Source organism: Paramisgurnus dabryanus, chromosome 21 (assembly GCF_030506205.2).
Source record: "Paramisgurnus dabryanus chromosome 21, PD_genome_1.1, whole genome shotgun sequence".
Classification (NCBI taxonomy): Eukaryota; Metazoa; Chordata; class Actinopteri; order Cypriniformes; family Cobitidae; genus Paramisgurnus; species Paramisgurnus dabryanus.
The window spans coordinates 15,521,124-15,542,399 of NC_133357.1; the positions used below are offsets into that span (position 1 = coordinate 15,521,124).

Here is a 21,276-nt window from a genome sequence, read left to right on the forward strand (position 1 = left end):
CCTGTACGGGCCTACGCGACCTACACATACAAAGTATGAGTGGTTACAAAAATTTGGCGGTTCGCGTACAGTACTAAATTTGCGTTACAAGCAATGTACGCTGACCCTTGCATATGCATTAAAACAGGACTATACTTTAAGGTTTACAGATCAAAAATGGCTAAAAGCTATGACACAATATTATACTTAGTGCTACATACATTGTTCTCTTCCTGCAGCTTATCATGCAAATTAATTTTACATTTTATTAATGTATTATAAGGTGGATATTAACTTTTTAGGATTGCTTTGGAAATACTTTACTACTGTTTGAATGCACAATGGTGTTCTTGACAGACTATGTGTAGGGTAAAAGGGAAAGTGTGTGCATAAGTTTGAGTGTGGGGTGATAATTGTAATCTTAATGTTTTATATTTCTTGCGTACTGAAACATTCATATGTGTGAAGATTTGTATCTTGTGTGAAAGTCTAAGTGTGTTAGTGAGAAAGTAAGAATGTGTTTTGTATCTGGTCATAGTTTGGCAGAAGTCTGCCTGGCCCTTAAAGGTGCGTGTCATTTTAATTAATTTGATAAAATATTTTTTCCTATTTCCGCAGAGACATCTTTGAGTAAGCCATTTTGAGTAAGCATTCATAGTGGTTACATCTACTGCTTCTGCTCAGCAATACATCAAAACAATTAAAAGGTCACGTAAATAGTGCAAAGCGATGATCAAAAACCGTAATCACCTTAGAAAACAGTCAAATCTGAAATGGTGCATTGAAAAGAAACGAACATCAAAAGTTATCATGTAATTCTAATGTAATTCTGAAAAATTACAAAATAATAACCGGACGCAACAAGTGACAACTCTCCTTAGCCTCATCTTCAAAATCAGCTTCCATTAGATTTTGACGCCCTCAGTGTGAGGCACTGTAAAGGCCACAAACATCTAAGCCTTTAGGATTTTATCTCTCCTGGCTCTGGCTCAGGTCCTTCTCAACAGTTTACTACCTGCATCACTCAAACACCTACAGCTTATCAGAAGTGCCTTCGCTTTGTGTGTCGCTGGCTCAGTAATCACCGGTAGCTGCATTCAGAAGCTCAGTAAGCTTCTTACGCCCTTCCCCTTCCAGATTAACCGTTACAGGTGGCAACAGGCACGCTCAGTTCAGATACAAACACAGCAACTGCATGGACAAATACAGCAACTAGCCAACCACTAGCCTGCATTCTTTCACACGCAATGAACAGTGCTGATTGATTTAATACAGGTGAAAGATATAAAAAAATGGGAATAAAAGACACAGAAATCTATATATAAGACAATAATATTACTCATTAACTTGCCATGCCATATAAAGTCACATAAAAAAATCTCTAAACTTGCCCTCAAGTGAATCTGTCAACTACTCCCATGAGCTTCACAGATACTAATTTTGTCTTCTACATGACCAAAACATGAGAAAATAAAGAATACCGTGTCAAATTATGCTTAAGCATCTTGACCTTATACTTCAGCTTTGATCCAACAATCCAAAGCAACCAAACATATCACAATTCCTTGTACGTGGTCTTTATTTACTTTCTGAGAAAAACCCTGACAGTACAGCGAGTCAGTGTCCTGAATGGCTTCAAAGTGATGCAGAGAAAAACACAGAAAACCATATAATTCATCAGCATTTGAGTCCCTGCCTGTTAAAATCAGGCTGAAGAAATCAAATTATGAGATAATGAGCTTTAAAGTTTGATTTCAACTATTAATTTCACTATAATTTCAATCTTGGACATGGCCTTACTCAGTCAAAATAAAAAATATCAGTCATATTTTTACAAAAAGTTAATTTCATTATGTAAGATGATTTTATGTAGAAAACAGTGAATCTAAAAAAATGACTTTAGCTGTGTTTTCGTTGGGTCACATTTGTCCATTGCTTAACTATCCACATAAGAGTTTTCTCATGCTTTGTGTGGAACATACATTTATGCTAACTTTGCCTTTCTGTAGCCTAACGTTAATTAAATTTAAGTTCTAGGTAAAGGAAATTATTTGTGCTACACAACTTATACACAACTAAGTCATTGCAAACAACCCATAAGCAGTAATGTGAATTGTAAACTTACCACAGGAGATGAAATCCTACAGCCAGGACAGTCGCAGATTGGAGGGTGTACCTGTAAGATCCCTTTGGACATAAGTGTCTTCAGACTTTTCCCTAAAAAAATAAGTATTTTAAAAATATAAGGTTGGAATAAGGCTATTAGTAATATTTAGGATTATTATTAATGTATCATCCCATGCAAAAATATTGAACAATCAGATAACATGAGGCGAAAAGGGTCATTAAAATAATAAAAGAGTCATTCAGCAATGAACGTTCCTGCACCTTACCACGTTAAAAAAGCATCTCTCTTGAACTCATCTAGCCATCTGTCAAACTCATCCTAGCATAACGCGACACTATAACCGTGCAACAAACCGTGTCTAAAAAGGTCATTTTTCTCATGTAGGTGAACAAAAGTGATACTCGGAGTCAACATCACTATGTGCTGTCACGGATTTAACCGAGTTCACGTATAAAAAACAAGTCTGTTAACAAAAATAAACAGTTCAAAAGGAGACATGAAACCCCGATAATAAACTCATGTAACCCTTGCAAAAGCGAAGCGAAACAGCTCAGGTTTATCAGTTATTGCATAAAATGTAACACCTTCAAGTTTGCTGTTATCTAGAAATGTTTTTTAAAAAAACTATACAGCTTAAAATCTTTGTAAACACAAACTGGTTAATCCAAGCCTACTTGAAAGTATGCCGCTGTATTATAATCCAGATCCACTCCGCTGCTTTACAAAACATTGTATTAATGTATTGCGTTTAGCGCTTTTATAGTTTATTTAAAAATAACTTTAATGTAAATATACCTGTATAAAATTGCCCGATAATCGCAAAATTACGCACACCACTTGTGTAAATGAAAAACAGCTAGTGTAAAGGCAGAGAAAAAGTGCGCTCTTCTCATGTTCACTAAAGTAGTAACCCTTTATTTCCAAAAACAACAACACGACACAGCCCAAAATAATCAACACATCGCGTCGTTTTAAAGTAACACATAAACAGACAGCTATGGACCCGACTTACCTTTGTGCCTTATACTTCGTTTCCAGTCTTTGGCTGTTTCTCTTCCACTCACAAACTGGAACTCGTTTGGGGTGAGCCACTCACCCCGGTATTTGATGGAAGGTCCTTTGCTGCCCTGGCACAGTTTGTTAATGTAAAGTAATGCCTTGTTTTCCCCGCACTCCACTTCGATACAAGGCTCCCCGTTATCGAAAAACGGCTGAAAGTCCGGTATAGATGAGAATCTCTCCAGCATGAAATCGTCCGGGTGATGGTGAAGGTGCTGTTGATGCAGCGCGCGGTCGTGAAGATCCAAGTACGCGCGGTGATGATGGGCGAAAATGTGGTCGTACGGCGGCGGATGAGGGGTCACCACGGGGATAGCGGTGGCATTTAAAGGGGCCAGGTATTCGGACTGGTTGAAGGCGGCTAATGCCATGTCTTCTCCATCCAATCTCTCCTTTTTGATGGCAGGCATGTTATCCAAAGCGCAGCGCACCGGTAACGAGCGATTAGCAGTTCGCGCGTCCAAACTTATGTCCGTCTTTACGGAGTTGACGAGTTTAAGACTTCCAAGCGCGCCGGGGCGATTGACGCGCGTCTCCCGCGTCGCTGGCTGACAGGAGATCGCGTGTGTTCAGCGACAGATTGCCATTCAACACTTCAGTCTTCTCTATAGCCCTTCTCCTCAGTGCACTGCTCGCATGACGGGTCTCCCCGCGCTCCTGCCCACCACATCTAATCGGACTAACACCTGACATCTCCAACAGATATGAACGGATAACATGATTGTTTAATGATTGTTTATCCTCTTCAGTGCATTCAAAGAGTGTCCTTAAAATACACCTATATGGCAACTCCGATATGTTTATTTCCCCGTCAACTCCAGTTTTAAGTTTCTTTACGTCCTGAAAGTAAAAAGGGCATCGATGTATTAATAGCCTACACACAATAAACGATACATATGTAGATTTGTCCACGTTAAAGTTTAATAATACATGCACAAAGGGGCGTAAGCCAGTCTGGCTTGGAGCATTTTAATATCTGACGAAGATGGGAAACAATTATGCTTTCTCTTAGCGCCTTATTTCAACAGTTCAAAGGAACTGATGCATGGTGCAAATGGCACTTTTATTTCTCGCTCGTTCTTTTAACCCCTAATACGTCGTTAAAGTCACGCTTTAGTTCACAGACCCAGACCAAACAAGATTTGCACTCTCCGCCGCTTCTCAAACTTGGCCCATTTAAACAGCGGAGGCAGCGAGAGCGCGACCAACCTGAAGGGGGTCCGCGACGGACGAAGAGGCGTCACTATTTCCAGTCACCGCAAGAAGTTCAAAGAAAACATTTAATATGCTGTATGTTAGACTTTCCATTCAATTACAGATGTGTGGTAAACAATGTTTAGTTACGATCAATACATTTGTGAACTATACATTTGTACTACTGTGTTGAATTCACGCATTTAAACAATGTCGGAATCCTCTAATTTGTCAAAAAAAAAAAAATCAAATGTATTGCATTCTGTCAATATGCTATGGTTAGCGAAATATAAACATTTACTTCCTGGCCAGGAAGTCTTTAAAGAAAAAAGATCAACATTCAAGAAGTGAAATCATTTGGCTAAAGCAACATTGCAAATACAATATTACACCCCCGTTCGTTGTTCTAAATAAGAAAAAAAACTAAATACCAGTTAATTTTACGTTACTATTCGACAGCTTTTATAATGTGATAAACTGCTATAAGATGCAGTAAGACTATATTGTTGTTTTGTGGCAACATGAGACATAATGTTGCCACCATAAACAGCTTAGTTCAGAATAATATTCAATGCTAATCAACTGTGTTACTCACCTAACTATGCAGGATGAATCGGCAAGCAGGCAGGATGTGTGTCTAATGTTTGTGCAACTATTACACGTTGATGTCTAACACTATTCTTTGATGCACAGAAGAATTTCTATGCACTATTTTAATCTGGAAATCAAAATCGCCCCCGTATAGACATATCAGAAGACGACTGGAAAGAATCTAAAGGTCAAAGGTTCTCAGAGACCTCAGGAGAACCCTGAAAACCCAACTTTGAGGATCCCCCACGGGGATACCCTGCCCCCACACACCTACTCTCTTCTACATTATAACCACCGGTGAGTCATGAGGGACTCAAAGTGCAGTATTTACGAAGGAGGGGTTCCCCTAAATTTACAGATGACATTGTAGCATACAGCCCACAGTTTAGGTTCAGGAAGGCTTCCCCTGAACTTTCAGCCCCCACATTATCGACAGTTCAGCAGAAAAGTCTTGTGGCATCCTTATCTAGCTCGACAAAACGAAAGTGCCACCCACTCACGCAGCTCATATTATGCCGATACAGAAAAAAAGTACAGAAATCTGTAATTGGTGTGACAGGTTTTACAAAAACACAAACACAAGTTTACAATATATGACATTTACATGGTGTAGGACATGCAGTGCTCATACATCGGATTCTAAGGAAACAAGAACACTGAACCTTTTTGAATGTAATGGAGGGTAGTGTCAAGTAATATACTTAAAAAAAAACACAGACTGTGTTTTTAAAATAAATATGTTAATGATCACGTAAGCAGCATGATATCATGTGAACAGCTGATATAAAAAGCTCTCAAGGAGTATAGGTATTAAAACAAGAAATATAATTTATATAAACTTAATATGCTTGTAACTTAAGTTAAAAATAACTTAGCAGGTAATACTGTAGTTGTGCTAGACAACTACTTGATATTACAATATTTGTAATTAAAAGTAATTGTAATTAGCACAAGCATATCTTCACATTATATTATATCCATGCCATTTGTTTCTACTAAATTCTCATAATAATGTTGGAAGACTTTTTAATTGTAATCACATTTATTTATTTTAAATACTTAAACAGATGATCCCATGTTGTAAAATGTCCACATAGACATTTTAAAAGTAATCAGTACTATGGCTTAAATTTGTGCAAGCCAAATATATGGCATTTTATTTAATATCCAAAAATAATAATCACTGTTCCTGAAATTATTAAGCAACATAGTTGTTTTATTCCCAGTTAAGGGGGCTTTTAAAATATCCTGTCAGCCTACTCATTATTAAAATAGGCCTATTTCAGTTTTACAAAAAATCCCATACTTTCTCATTACATGCAATGTCCACGGGCCTGTCGACCGTAGGGAACCTCCTTGTAGTCATCCCCGCCTTCGCGCCGTTGTTGGCAGCGGCCCCGGAGCCACAGCGCTGCCGGCGGGGGAGAGAGGTAATAAATAACCCGGGGAGAGGAGCGGAGACCGCCGGGCGGTGCACAGTCTGACCTGACAAATACTCACTGGAAAACCATCAGAGAGTGAGAGCCCACCCCTAATGCCTGGAGCCAGCCTTTCAGACATGAGCAGAAAAATATATAGACCTGCCCATATTGGAAAAAAACAGCGTCCCTCTCTCCACCGTTCCTCATCAACATTAAAACAGTCAAAAACTCAGCAGGAGTCATTTATTTGACTAACTTCTTAGTCCAAATGAACATTTTCATCATTAGTTAGCTGTAACGATTAAAAAAATACATATTTACCATTTACTTTATCTTCACAAGTTGAAACAAAATAGGCTATCATAAATTTGTTGTTGTTATATATCAAAGTTAATATTAGTAGCTATGTAACATAATGCTTTTCCTCCATCTGCAATTTCTACACGTTCTTATAAAAGGAGGCTTTTATTGGATTTTAAATGCACTATCCAGAGGGACTCCTAGAGCGGCGGTTGCCAGGCCCCTCCAGCGCCGGTCACTGCATGAAAAGAGCTGTATACGGACAAATACGGGATGGGAAATCCCTGCTAAACTTTAGGTTTGCCAGATTTTTCAGGCAGAGTGCTTGGAAACATAAAACACAGAAGTAAATTTGTGAAACATCCAGAAACCTTACGTATGTGGATGTATATAGGAACTGGTGGAAGTTTCCAGGAATCCTTAAAGTTGGTTGTGAGGAGGGGTGGGTGCGAGGTGTGAAGGGCTTTTTATATGTTAATGACCCACAGGTAGAGGTGTCTTCTTTGTTTTCAGAGCTGATGGGGGGTTGAATTAACTGTATCTTCAAGGCAGCACATTGTAGTCTACATAAAAACTGTGTTTGCTAAATACGTTTATTATTAATATAATTTAAGAACTTAGCATCATTCAAAATAACAAAAATTCAATGGACACAATTACCATTTTAATGTATGAAAGTGATGTCTCTGACTTTTCATGTCTAATGCAGTCTGGAGGAATGCAACAAATGTTATTTCAGAATATATATTTCCAACACTTTGAAAACATGTCTCCAACTGCCCTATGTCTCTCAATGCATACATTGTAGGAAAAAGCAGTTCAAAGGAGACAGTTTGTTTCAAAAACATCATGTAAAATATTTTTGCTAGCTAGGATGTTGATAAATTCAGTACCATATTCATAAGTGAGTGAAATGTAAAGCTGCTTATTTTTGCTGATGTCTCATTATTTGAAGTTCACTGTTTCTATTGTTATTATGATTTTACCCTAACATTTCATTAAATCTTTTAAAATAGAAACAAACAAACAAAAAAAAAAATCAATAGACAGGGCCATCATCTAAAAGTCTTTCACATGTGAATGCAAAACATGTTGGGTCATACAGACTGAAAAACTCAGGTAAACTTATCTGCAGATACCTGTCAGCTACTGTACTTCTAGTCCAGAGGTGCCGAAACTAGGGCACATAGCCCAAAGTTGGCCCACAATAGACCTTTAATTTGGCCCGTCGTGCTACGTGAGATAAGGAAAAAGTATAAAAGTCATTGACGCAGATGTTCATATTGCTAATTAAAAATGTTCTAAAATGTTTTTTTTTTTAATTCTGTACATTAATTTTATTTTTATTTATATCAAATGCAGGGGATTAAAGTTATTTTTTAAAAGTACATGCATACTTGGAGGTGTATAACATGCATTACGAAACTTAATGAACTCTGGTACTATAGCCATGGTACTATATGACATGTTTTTCATTGTTATTTAATGCACTAATTTACAAAAAATAATTTGAGTTCATGTTGTAGTTAATGATGACTCTTCATGGTTTATGTTCAGTAAGTTGCATGTCTTAAATCAGCATTAGTTTATATTTAAGTAAGAATTAATTAAGGTATAAGTTCATCATGATTCATGGACTCTTATTATTAATGAATTATAAAGTGTTACCGGGATAATAGATATAGTAGTTCAATGTTTCCAATAATGAGGAGTTAATCCACTAAACCCAGGGACAATTTCTGAAGCATGTTAAAGAGTTTTGTATGTCATCAAGAATTCAATTCAATTCAATTTTATTTATATAGCGCGTTTCACAATTGTTAATTGTTGCAAAGCAGCTTTACATGAGTAGATGTAGAGGAGAACATTGAAAATCAATACATAGTATAAGAAGTAGAATATAGCGGCTAAGGATAAAAAACCGTGTAAGCGAGCATATTAATAATGTAACGTATACAGTAAAGTGCTAAGTTAAGCCAAAGTTGGCTGACTCTCCCTGGGACTAAAAAACCCCCTAGGAGAAAACCCAATGGGAAAAAATCCTAGAAGGACAAAAAACCCTAGGGAGAGATTAATATTTATATTTATAATATATAGACACGGTAGGGATAGGAAGCGTGTAAGAAAATGATGATTCAGTAACAAAACACACATAAATAAAAACTGGATAAAAACAATCACTTCTAGTGTGTTTACTAAATACATTTATTATTTATATAATTGCATTCGTTATAATTAGGAAAATCTGAGCATCCTTCAAAATAACTGCCAACATGTTTGTAAACTAAACATGTTTTGTCAACGTTATAATCTTTATACAAATATTTTATATTTTTATTAATGATCAAGAATAAAGAACAAAGCATAGTGTAAAAACGCAGATTATAAAAAGTACAAAAGTGCAAAATGAAAACAAACATTCAAACTTGTGGGAATTATGTAGTGCATTCAATGCATCTTGGAACTCGTAGTCAAATTCCATTCTACAGCATTAACAACGCCAATGGAAAAGGACTCAATTTCCCAGAATGCACCACGCATCCATTCTTCCGGTGGATCAACCCCCGCCGATCGTCGCGAAATTCAAATCTGTGGACTAGGTGTTTGTTTGTTTGCTGAACAGTACGGTAAGTTTGATTTAAATCATTTGTCTGCATTGCGCTGATCGGTTACTTATTTGTTCATATTATGTTATTTACCGTGATTCATTTTTGGCTTTAAAGTGTTTGAATTTAAATCACACACAGTAAAACATTGAGAGTATACGCGGTACACAACAGTAAACACGAGGGTTAACAATACGCGAAGTAAACGTAACATGCATAACGGGCTGTTAAAAGAATTAATTTGATGTTTAAATTTGTAAAAACAAAACTTTAAAGAAGCCAAGATGAGACGTGATTTGCTTAAAAACAAAACACCAGTAACTCATGTGTTGGAAATGTTAGCAGCTAGCACGTGGCTCTCTGCTATTTTAAATTATACATACAATCTTCTGTTGTTTAAAAGCTCATTGCTTTAGTTCTGGTAGATGCTTCTTATTTTGCAAGACTGTTTTAATGCATTATTTTGATTTGTAACAAAGCCAGCTTCACATTGACATAACCTAGATGCAAGAAGCTTGGAGTCATAATATATTTTAACATTATATGTTTGCCTTTCTTTATCTTTTAAAATATGAAGTCTATCCATGTTTGTGTTTACAGAGGTCATGTACCATGTGATGCTGAAGAGGTTTCTGGGTAAAGATGATGTAAGTTTATTTATTCAATGTTAAAATGAAACGGGTTAAATAGTAAACAGATGTTTTGGGATTTATGTGTTTTTTATTTTTAATTTTGTGTTTGACAGAGAAATATAATAGTGTAACAGTGAAAGCTAAAACATCAGACTGATCCAGACACTGAAGAAATTGGTGTGACTGCAATCTGGCCAAAATGATGTAAGTTTAATAATTACATTTTTAAATCCAACAGGTTTAACAGTAAACAGACATGTTATGATGTATGTGATTATATATTTTTTATTCTGTGTTTGATAGACAACTATAATGAAGTAATCTACTGTGATGAAGCTGCAGAACGACACAGAAACTCTGAGGACATCAACACAGAATATCAAGTAATATTCTGTAATATTCTTTGATCATATTTGTTGTTGTATCTTTGTACAGTTTAATGTAAACTTTCTAAAATGTACAACTTCAATTGAATTTCATTTGATTTGTTGTGTGTGTGTGTTTATATAGTGTATAATGCCAAATACTTATATATACTTTTTATATTTCCACAGGACTCCCAAAGAGATGTCTGTCCAGATGAGGGTGCATCAACATTACCTTTGCTGACAAGTATATGCTTTAGAAATGTTTGAATAATTCCAGGACAGAGCTGTGCATTTGAATCTAGAGCCCTATTCGACGGGATTAGTTTTACAGGGGGACCTCTGAGAAAATCGTGCTTCTCAGCGGTCCTCTGTGGTTTTAATCCCGTTCGAATCGGCCATGTCTGTGTTTTGATGACCTCCGTAAAAATTCCAGAGCAATTTACCTACTGTTTTCCGCCAAACTCAGAGGTCATCTGAGAAATTTAATCCCGTCCGGATGCAAATGTCTGTGTTTGCCCGCAATATCTTTTGAAAACGCGGTTCTTGTTGTCTTTTGGCCAAAGTAATCTGCCGTAAGGTCTACAGAGTATATATATTGTACTTCCTGAGTCCCCCCTGAGTCCCATTCATTCAGATATGGATGTTTTTTCCCCATTCGGCGAAATAAAATAATTAAATCAGGACGAGCTGAATATCAAACACTGTTAAGACTGGCCACTGTAATATCGTTAACTTTTGAGGTAAACTCAAACTTATTTTGTCCAACTCCAGAATGGAAATGTTAAATAATAAAGATAATAAATTGTTATTAATCATTATTTCTTCAAATCGTTGGGTTTATTATAAGCAGCCAGTTATATAAAACATGTAGGCTACTTTAGTATGATTTGTAAAAGTTATTTTGATTTGTTAAAATTTTTCAAGCAAAATATTAAACCTTACAAACAAGCATATCTAGAGCACGTGCTCTTCTGCAATGCCCAAACACATGAAAAGGACACTCCCATCTCTAGAATAGCCTGAGAATTTTAATCCCGTTCGAATCGGTACATTAAATCACAGACGTCGTGGGGGACATGTTGAAACTCAAACGTTGTTTGGAAAACTAATCCCATCCGAAAAGTGCTTTGAACTGATTTCTTAAAGTAAGATCAATGTAGTTGTTCATTTTATTTAGATCATTTACTACATAACATTAGCCTAGAAATCTAGACGCACCCTAGCGGCCGCAAAATATATTTGCTGCCAGGGTTTAGTCTAGGCACTCACAATACACTTAACAGCTCCAAAAACCAAAATTTGGTCAGGCCAATCACATCGTGTGTAGCGTCTGTGGGGCGGGCTTAACATGATGACGACAGAGCTGCAACGGTTCCTACTAGAATGGATGCTGCTGCTGGCGAACAGCTTTCTTTTGAAGCGGCTTTGGCCGCGACTCTGGAGGACTTAGACTTATGTTTTTCTTTGAGAGAAGAGCAAATAACCCTACTGAAGTCCTTTTTAAGCAAGAAAGATGTGTTTGGAGTTTTGCCGACTGGTTACGGTAACTACGTCACCTTCTTCGTTGCTCTTAGCGCTATCCTATTGCGTGCAGAGGCATTTTGAGGGACAACCTTATATCCCGCCCCTTGCATTGAGCCGTTTGTGTGAAGAGTTGCCAGACCTTACATCTTGATGTAGGTCTGGCTAACCAGGCTAACATAACATTGTTCTGCTTTGAATGTAGTTTTCATTGTTGCTTTTATTTTGTTTATTTTATTTGCTCATATTCTATTAATTCCCTAATGCATGTTGGTCTTATATTGTTTCTCTGTATATTTATCAATTTAAAAAGCATTGTTTATGTATGCAACCTTTAATATTTGTGTATAATATTGTTTTGTGATTGTGACAATTGTGGATTGTTCAGTTTTTTTATTAAATAAACATTTCAAACTCAATTCAAGTTTTTATTTTTTTTAAGGGTTTTGGGGTGTGTAGTAGTATATAGTGTGGGGGGAGCATTGTAGTCTATCTGCATAGCAGGCAAATAACCAATCAAGTCACAAATATATGAGGGCTTGGGTTGGGCTAAAAACAAAGTGTAACCAATCAAATCATCTCAACAGGAAATTTTCAAAGTTGTGTTCCAATAGTTGTCAGAGTTTTGGGAGGGTGTTTTAAAAGCAACCAATAAGTGTTGAGATTAAACACCAATGGGGACACCAGAATTGTGCAAAGGTGTGATACCTCTGTAGGTGTGAAAGTGGCCTCTGCCAAAATCTTCAATGGGATTACTTGCCATGGCAACAAATGGCTGCATATGCCACGGGGATATCCCTTCAGCAAGATACATCCGAATTGGTATCATTACGGGAGTTTCCTAACTTGGTGGAATTAGTAGTTTACCGTCAGTGGAACTAATAGATACTTCCGAAAATCAGTGGTGTTTACAGGAGTTTCCTAGTACAGATACACCTCTTTTCATGCAGTGGGTAAAGTGATGCTGTGTAATGTAAAACCCTGAGCATCTCCTCAGGTTTTTGCTGTCGTGCCGGCGCCCTCCGCTGCTCTCTGGAGATCTAGAGGCCAGAAGGCAGTCTGTGATCCCAACCGGCGGCCCTTGCCACCACATGGGATTTATTTCCTTGCTGGACGGGCGGGCGGCCCGGGAGGATACCGATTTTAGACTAGCGTCTGTATCTGTCAACACCAGCAGAAGTAACCCCACCTCCACCCTTGCCCTGCTTAAACATTACTCTTCTTCATTAACAAGACAAAACACACACATACTGTAAAAAAAAAACATTATTACCTCCAATTCTACTGTATGGATAAGCATTTTAATTCCTTAAATTAGTTATGCATTAGGTCTGGGTTATACACAGTGTATGTAACCTTGAATAGCAATGGTGGTAGGTTAATGATAGCCAGAGGCTCGCACGCATGGTTCGTGTACATCCCCAATCATGCTGCATGACTCAGAGTTTGTGGGTGTTATTGACAACAGTTTCCTACTATGGTTGTGCAGAGCTGTGATGGGAACATAAATTATTCCTTATCTCATCTGCAATCCATTTCTCTAAAGGTCCAACATGTAGATGGTATCAAAGAAAAGTCAACAGTTAGCCCTCCACAAAATTGCATTTATAGGCCATTTATTTAGGCCGCACCAATGACTGAAATTACTTGTGTGACACTTATTAAGTCAGTTGTTGCCGTTTTCATAATAACAACATCAAACTGAAAAACGTATCCAATACCGTAATTTTTTTAGAGGTAAAAAATCCACCACATGCCAGAGTCTGAAAGCCTCTTAGGATAAATTTACACTACACAATATTTCTCACAAAAAAAAAAATTCTCGTACAAATAACTGGAAAAAAGGTTTCTGTTCTCTTTAAATAAGACAATTATAACGGCAATAATTGTATTATTTATTAGCAAATGACAGTATGGTGCACGATTGGCTTATCTGTATGTTATCTAAAGCGAGAATTAAACCTGCAAGAGTAGTTCCTGATCTCTCAGGCCATATTGATTTTTCCCTGCGTGATCTGAAACCAGCAATCAGCATTGTGGTTTGAAATAGCCCTGAAACAAGAGCCAAGACGTCAATGAGTCGCCGACACGTTTCAATTAGCGTGCTGCCCGGGCCGATTTGTCCCCCGGGGCGCATTGGCTCCGCAGGCCGGTCACGCCAGGAGAGATCTTCCGTAGAGGTGTGTGATATTGGACAATATTAGAAAGGGCAATGCAGGTAAATTTAAAATCTGTCTGAGATTATTTGATGTTTCGGCCTTGCAATAGAGAAGAGGTAATTTGGTTTCTAGTCAACTCTCTCACTTTAATTACATTTCTGAAGCAGTTAATGGAGGAACAGAGTATATGTCAGTAAAGATCTGCCCAATACAAGATCCTAAAAAGATCTATATAATGATAATATCAGGTACAACATGAAAGGTTTAAAGTCCCCCTGTAGTTGATCATTTTATCACTTCAAAGGCAGGGTGCACAATTTTTGAAAAACACTTTGGAAAAGAGAGTCGGGCCGAGTACCAAAACACACTTGTAGCCAGTCAGCAGTAAGGGGCGTATCTACTAACCAACATTGTTGCCTGGGTTGCGTATGTGTGGGGCGGGTCTATCAAAAGAAAGTCCAGATTCTATTGTGGTAGGGGTGTGTTTGTTAAGGCGATTTCAAATATCAACATTGGCTTTCAAAGATCATGCACCCCGCCTTTAAACTCATCTTTGAGCATCATTACAGCATATGTAAAAGTTTCTCTTGTGACAGTATTTTTTTCATGCTTTAAAGGGGACATTTTATGGGACTTATTTAAAATGTAAAATAAGTATTCTGTGTCCCCAGACTATATGATTAAAATTGCCACTGTAAAAAAAATCAGTAGAAATTGCAGCTGGGTTGCCAGTAATTTACCGTAAATTTAAATGTATGTTATTTACTGGCAACATTTTGTTCAAAGTTAAATGAACATTTAACATTTACAAGTCTTTGTCTTTACAGAGTAAAACTAAAAAAACAGCATCAAGCAAAACATTCTGGGAAACAAAATCTGAAGCAAAAAACAAAAAAAGGTTGATGATGATTTCTGGTTCCCAGAATGCTTTGCATGAGGCTGTTATTGTATAGTTTTATTCTGTAAAGATAAAGACTTGTTAATATTTAAAATGTATTTAACTTTGAACAAACTCTTGCCAGTAAATAACATACATTTAAATCTACGGTAAATTACCAGCAACCCAGCTGCAATAACATTGTAATTTCTACAGATTTTTTTTACAGTTTGTGCATCATACTGTTTTTGGAGAATTAGATTTTTAAAGGGCCTGTGTATTTTATAACTTGCAATTATATACACTATATGTACAGTAATATTATGACTTAGCCGTTGTGGTATTATTTGGTATGGTGTACTGAGTGTCAGGCTTTATTACAAACAATAGAGATTTGTACACTTAAAAAAAATCCGTAGAAATTGCAGCTGGGTTGCCGGTAATTTACTGTAGATTTAAATTTATGTTATTTACTGGCAACATTTTGTTCAAAGTTAAATGAACATTAAACATTTACAAGTCTTTGTCTTTACAGAGTAAAACTAAAAGAACAGGATCAAGCAAAACATTCTGGGAAACAAAATCTGAAGCAAAAACAGAAAAAGGTTGATGATGATTTCTGGTTCCTAGAATGCTTTGCATGAGGCTGATATTGTACAGTTTTATTCTGTAAAGATAAAGACTTGTTAATATTTAAAATTTATTTAACTTTTAACAAACTCTTGCCAGTAAATAACATAAATGTAAATCTACGGTATATTACCGGCAACCCAGCTGCAATAACATTGTAATTTCTACGGATTTTTTTACAGTGTAGCTCAAAATGGAAGTCTATGTCCGTTTTGGCGTTTGACATTACTGCCCATTTCACTACTATTTTTGAGACATAGAGAGCCAACATCTTCCCAAGTTGAGGAGTTGTGTATGTGTTTCCTGGTGTGATGCGGACATGTGTGCCCACAGAGTGTGTAGGCAGATCCCTAAGGTCAGCCGTTACTCTGACCTTCATCCGCTGAAGCTCTGCTCCGACAGTTCTCATCAGCAACACTACACTGCACATTGTGAAGCCCTCTGGAAGGAGACTACAGCCGCAGAGAGTGAAGAGGAGGTGGATGGTTGATGTCTCCAACACATCTTTCCCCATCCGTTTCAAGAACCCCTCCAGTTCTGCCTCAATCTCACCACAGGCCATCCTATCCCCCAGAACCTGATCGATAGAGCTCGTCTCCTTTCATCTGACCAGCATTGGTGAGAAACCCCAATCTAGCCAAGAGTGAGCCGGGCACAGTGCTCTCGCAGACTGGCCGACTTCCCGCCAGACTTCACTCATTTCATTTCACATCAACTGCCAGTGACTTTTAGACGACACAAAATGAATGCGGTTGAGAAGTGTAGCAGATTCAAACTTGGAAGGTCTGTATGAGCACCATGACTCAATATGTCAAAACACGAGCACTGACCACTAAGCCACTGCTCTGCCTAACCCGGAAGACCAAAGGAATGAATCCAAATTATGCCCTTGTCACTGATATCCATAAACTTTAGAGGTGACATCACATGAAATGATCCATCAAGTATTTTTAAGATTATTTGCTCTTACACTCTTAAAAATAAAGGTCTGTCTGGTTCTATAAGGATAGGAACACACCAAAACAATGCCAATGAAGTAGCGCAAAATGTGACATATGCAGAACACACCGAAAAAATTTAGCTTGTTGTGTACCTAGCTTAAAAACCTTCAACATCCACAGATCATTTCAGTTGCACGAAAAGTTATCAGAGTTATATTAGAAAATGTCCTGGCTGTATAAGCTTTATTAAGGTAGAAAATTGTGCTTCTGATTTGAAGCCCCAAAAAACTTTCACAGAAATAATCCACACAGTTCCACAGGATTAATAAAGGCCTTCTGGTGTGCCATTCTGTAAGTAAATATCAATTTGTAAAACTGTAAAATATCTAGCTTCCCGTAACAACTGATGCGCAAGAGTGTTTTCAAGTATATTCTTCCTCTTCTATTAATGGCGGGAAGTACCAACGTTAAGGCGCATTATTGCCACCTACTGTGTTACTGTGCGTTTACACCGCCACCGGCAGGAGCGTCAAAGTGGCTGGAAGTCAATAATTTTCATTGAGACACGGCACGAGCTCCGGCGCATCTTGAACGGTGTGAGCGTCGAGGAGAGTTGAAATCAGCTCAACTTTATGATAATGACCTATGACTAGGGATGTGCATGTACGTCATTTTTCATTTCCATTAATCCATTGGTCTGAAAAACGAGTACTCAATTAACAGGGGGCGGGGCAATCAAAGGGGTGCCCTTGTACGCATCATTGTGAAAACATTTTTTTTATTAAAAACTCAATTAAAATTTCATTTTGAAGAAACTATGAAACTTGAAAAATGAAAACATACTAGATTATTAATAAAAAAAAAAAATTTTTGAACAGAAACCTCTAACAGGAATAGCTGAGTGATAAAGTGAAACTAAAGGGTTAATCAATACAAACTGATGCGCTTTCTATATGACACACTCTACATAGTATTAAGCCTTGATACAACATAAATGTACAATGTGCATCTATATGTACAAAATGCAAGACTTAAACTATGTTATGTACTGGAAAGAAAGTTTAACTCCCGTTGTGGATGTGCACCACAACAGCGCGCTTAAAAACACGTCCAGTCAAAACACTTCATAACATTAAAGAATTAGTTCATTTTCTTAAAAAAATCCAAATAATTTACTCACCACCATGTCATCCAAAATGTTATTGTCTTTCTTTGTTCAGTCAAGAAGAAATTATGTTTTTTGAAGAAAACATTCCAGGATTTTTCTCATTTTAATGGACTTTAATGGACCCCAACACTTAACAGTTTTAATGCAATTTAAAATTGCAGTTTCAAAGGACTCTAAACGATCCCAAACGAGGCATAAAGGTCTTATCTAGCGAAACGATTGTCATTTTTGGCAGGAAAAATAAAAAATATGCACTTTTAAACCACAACTTCTCGTCTTCCTTCGTTTAAGTGACGCGCAAGCGCGAAATGCCGCCATAACCACAATAAATAAATAAATAACCCCACACAATCATCGTTTCCGTGATCAATCATCAATTCCACGTTCGAGTACTCGAGCAATCGAGTATATGTGCCCATCCCTACCTAAGACGCGGTTCGGAGGACCAATCGGAATGGCAGAAATCCATAGAAGTCTTACGCTTGAGAGTATTCCAGACAATGCATTCAACGTCAGAGTGTCCACTACTGTCTATAGACAGCAGCCTTCACACGTAGAATTTCTCCTGGAAACAAACTCTGGTTAACAGTTAATCATATACATAGAGCAGTAACTTTTTCACCGTGCGGCCCCTCTTGTTTACGATGCATCCCTCCATAGCCCCCCGAAGAAAATGTATGACATAAAACATTCCAAAACTTAACATTTCAATTAAAAAACATATTCAATTATACAATATAGTGGTGTTGGTTAATAGCCTTATTTTTCTGAGGTTTAATTACACACAAATTAGGATAAATTAATGTTTTTTATAAAAAGTCATTAAACTGGCCCCCTGGCACCATCTCAGGTCCCCCAGTTTGAGAATCACTGACATAGAGGATGGCTTGAGGGTGAGTAAATCATGGGGTAATGACTGAACTATCCCTTTATGTGTCTAGCTAGTAACTCTATGATGGCTCTGTTACTAAATAGATTCATAGATCATTTCACTGTTTAAGCAGTCTAAAAAGGCTGCTGACAAGGATAGGGAAATTCGTTTCTTTTAAACATAGAACTGCTGTCATAAATTGCTGTTTCCCATTTCCCACCCCCATTGACGGACTAAGAGCTTAATAACTTTAAATAATAATGACTTTCTTATGGTTGAGTTGCACAATTGTTTTGGTTTTTTACTGTATGGGTTACTGTTGGTATGTATTGTGTGTATCAGGTGGTGTTGTTATATATATTGTATATGTTGCACACGGATCTGTATGAAACGAAATTTCGTTCACCTGTATACATGTATACAGTAGAATGACAATAGATTAACTATGAACTATGAACTAACTATGAACTAGAAAAGGACCACTGACAGCTTTTCATGTTTTAGGAGGTTTCAGTTCAGATTCAGGCGTATCTTAACTTCTGAAGCCTTGGTTCAGGTGAGCTATACCTGATCCAACTGTACATTCTTCAAAATCCCTAGCCTGAGTCAGAAAAACCAGGTGTCCGTTGCTCAAAGTTCACTGGAATCTATCTTGTTGATTTAAGTTGACAAGGAAGCAATATATCGGAAAGAAGAGGCAGTTTGGCGAGTTAGTTACCCGATAGTTCCAGGAAAAAATTCTTTTGAATATTTACCATTTAACTTCATTTTGGAAGATGATCCAAGGTCTTTGTAACCATAAATTTAGCGTGCCTCTTTATCTCCTGTCTGTGAATAGACAAACGTTAACACGCTTGAATTCACTGTAAAGGATTTCCATAACTTTATCTTAAGTAAATCTGTCCGGTGACAAATTACTCCGGTTACTCTTTCTATGTTTACTTTCCAGTGTTGGTTGGAACCCAATCCTTTTCCCTCAACACCCAAAACAGGACAATCAAAATGTTGTCCAAACAGACTTTTAATCTGTCCAGGCTGAACCACAGCGTTTCGTTTTATTGGACGCCTGAATCACAGCCATTTCTGGAAACTGTCAGGGCGCCGGCAAATGTGTCCGCAGTTTCCACTCTTCACGTGACGTTTGAGACAGGATGACAGCGGGAGAGCGCGGCAGGAACCGGCGGCAACTGCCAAGCCGTGGGGACAAATCTAAACTCCGTAAACAAAGTACTGTCAGCGGCTGCCCAACTCGGCTACACTCGTCCTGGAATGGCACCCTTTCACATATTTAGACAACGTCTGAGCCTCTGACTCACCCTGAAATACAGAGGAGGAAGCGCTGACAAAAAGAGAGACGGCATCTTTAACATTTCCAGACAATCTAAAATAGGTACAGTTTGTACCAGACTGATTATAACCAAATGGTTGGATTAAGAGAGGGTTGCAGCCTGTTTTCTGTGTCTTGTGTCTCTACAATAACAAGATCTACAGTATTTATGAGGCAAAGAAAATGGCCAAACCTTATAAATATGTAATGAAGTTGTTTATTGGATGGCTATCGAATTGGAAATAAGAAATGTGTGTGTTTGTGGGTGTCAAGAAAGGACACATATGTGAGTAAACAGTAACATGTACACGACCAAGCCAATGCGTCTCTGTGTATGTACAGTAGCATTTGGAGCAGGTCCCAATACATCCATAAATGTAGCTCCATAACCATTTTGTGTGCCAGTGTGGCGTTTACAGATATGAACTAAAAAGGACCAAATTTGTCAGCTGTACGGTTTAGCGTCACTATATCATCATCATACTCGGTTCCTCATTTCACTCTGGAGGAGATATGAACTACAGCATAGCGGCAAGTTAGCATTGTTGTGAGTAAACGCGGAAAGATAGAGTGTGAATTAAGGACACTAATATTCCCCCCGGTCACGGGAGCTGCTGGTGGGGGTAAGGCGGAGGAATGCTCTGCGGAGCAATCCCACTTGGCAGGTAGATGAACTGCGGATCATACGGGCAGGCAAGCGGTGATTAATGGGAGTGGGAAGGCGCTGGAAAGAAAACAACGCTATAAATCAACGTCGCTACGATGGTAATTGTAATTGAAATGAATTTGTCTGCCCGGAGCCAGGCATTGCAATTGATATTGACCAAAGCCCTGGTGGTCCATAGAAAATGAAATTGAGAAAATGTATTCAGACTATCCACTGTAAGGTCTATACATCACTGTATGACACAATCATCTCATTGTCAGCCATTGAGAAACGGAGAAAGCTACGCCCACCATGCGTGTCAGATGCTAATGAGGCATCTTACTCTCAAAGTGCAGATGAATGGGAAAGGAGCCACATTATATTGAAATTAAAGAGACATTTACTGTAATACTGTAATAAAGCTTATTTTTAGCTTTTGGTTTTGTCAAATTAAAGGACAAGTTCGGTATTTTAGACTTAAAGCCCTGTTTTCAGATTGTTTATGGTCAAATAGAATGGTTTTGACTGAAATTTCGACATTTTCGGCTGCCCTGAGAATTTTCGCGTGTTTGTGTTTCAGCTCAGACCTCTACAATGGGTTTAATGGTGCACTGGAACAATCCTTCCTAAAATGCATTAAACTTTCGTTTACAAAGACGTGAAACTCACCGAGTGGTCAGGGGTGTTCACTGGTATGCTCACACAAAAATCGCTCCAAAAGACGCATTCCAACAGGTTTTATCGTAGTTTTTACCAACTCCATTGACTGTATTAGACGTCCTGTGAGGTACGGTATTACTCCGCGCCGGGAACTTTGTTTCTATTCTTGCAATTGGCAAAGGCGGATTAGCGCCACCA

General features: G+C 37.8%; 1 protein-coding gene and 1 long non-coding RNA gene across 5 annotated transcripts in view; one reads left to right on the forward strand and one right to left on the reverse strand.

The window, feature by feature from the left end:
- samd11 (sterile alpha motif domain containing 11) overlaps window positions 1-4,338 on the reverse strand; it is a 76,034-nt gene extending 71,696 nt beyond the window's left edge. Inside the window, exons 1-2 of one of the 4 annotated variants that reach the window (XM_073813063.1) lie at window positions 3,120-4,338; window positions 2,105-2,196 (exon numbers count right to left, since the gene is read on the reverse strand). In XM_073813063.1, coding sequence (XP_073669164.1) covers window positions 2,105-2,196; window positions 3,120-3,576 — 549 coding nt within the window. In that variant the 5' untranslated portion in view covers window positions 3,577-4,338. Of the gene's footprint in view, window positions 1-2,104; window positions 2,197-2,372; window positions 2,393-3,119 lie in introns of those variants that run through there. The other 3 variants (XM_065285852.2, XM_065285850.2, XM_065285853.2) reach the window with 3 other exon arrangements.
- Window positions 4,339-9,238: 4,900 nt separating this feature from the next.
- Window positions 9,239-11,930, forward strand: LOC135776062 (uncharacterized). Its single transcript, XR_010544024.2, has 5 exons — window positions 9,239-9,299; window positions 9,879-9,925; window positions 10,024-10,114; window positions 10,214-10,293; window positions 10,465-11,930. It is a non-coding gene; the product is annotated as an uncharacterized lncRNA (long non-coding RNA).
- The last annotated feature ends 9,346 nt before the right edge of the window (window positions 11,931-21,276 follow it).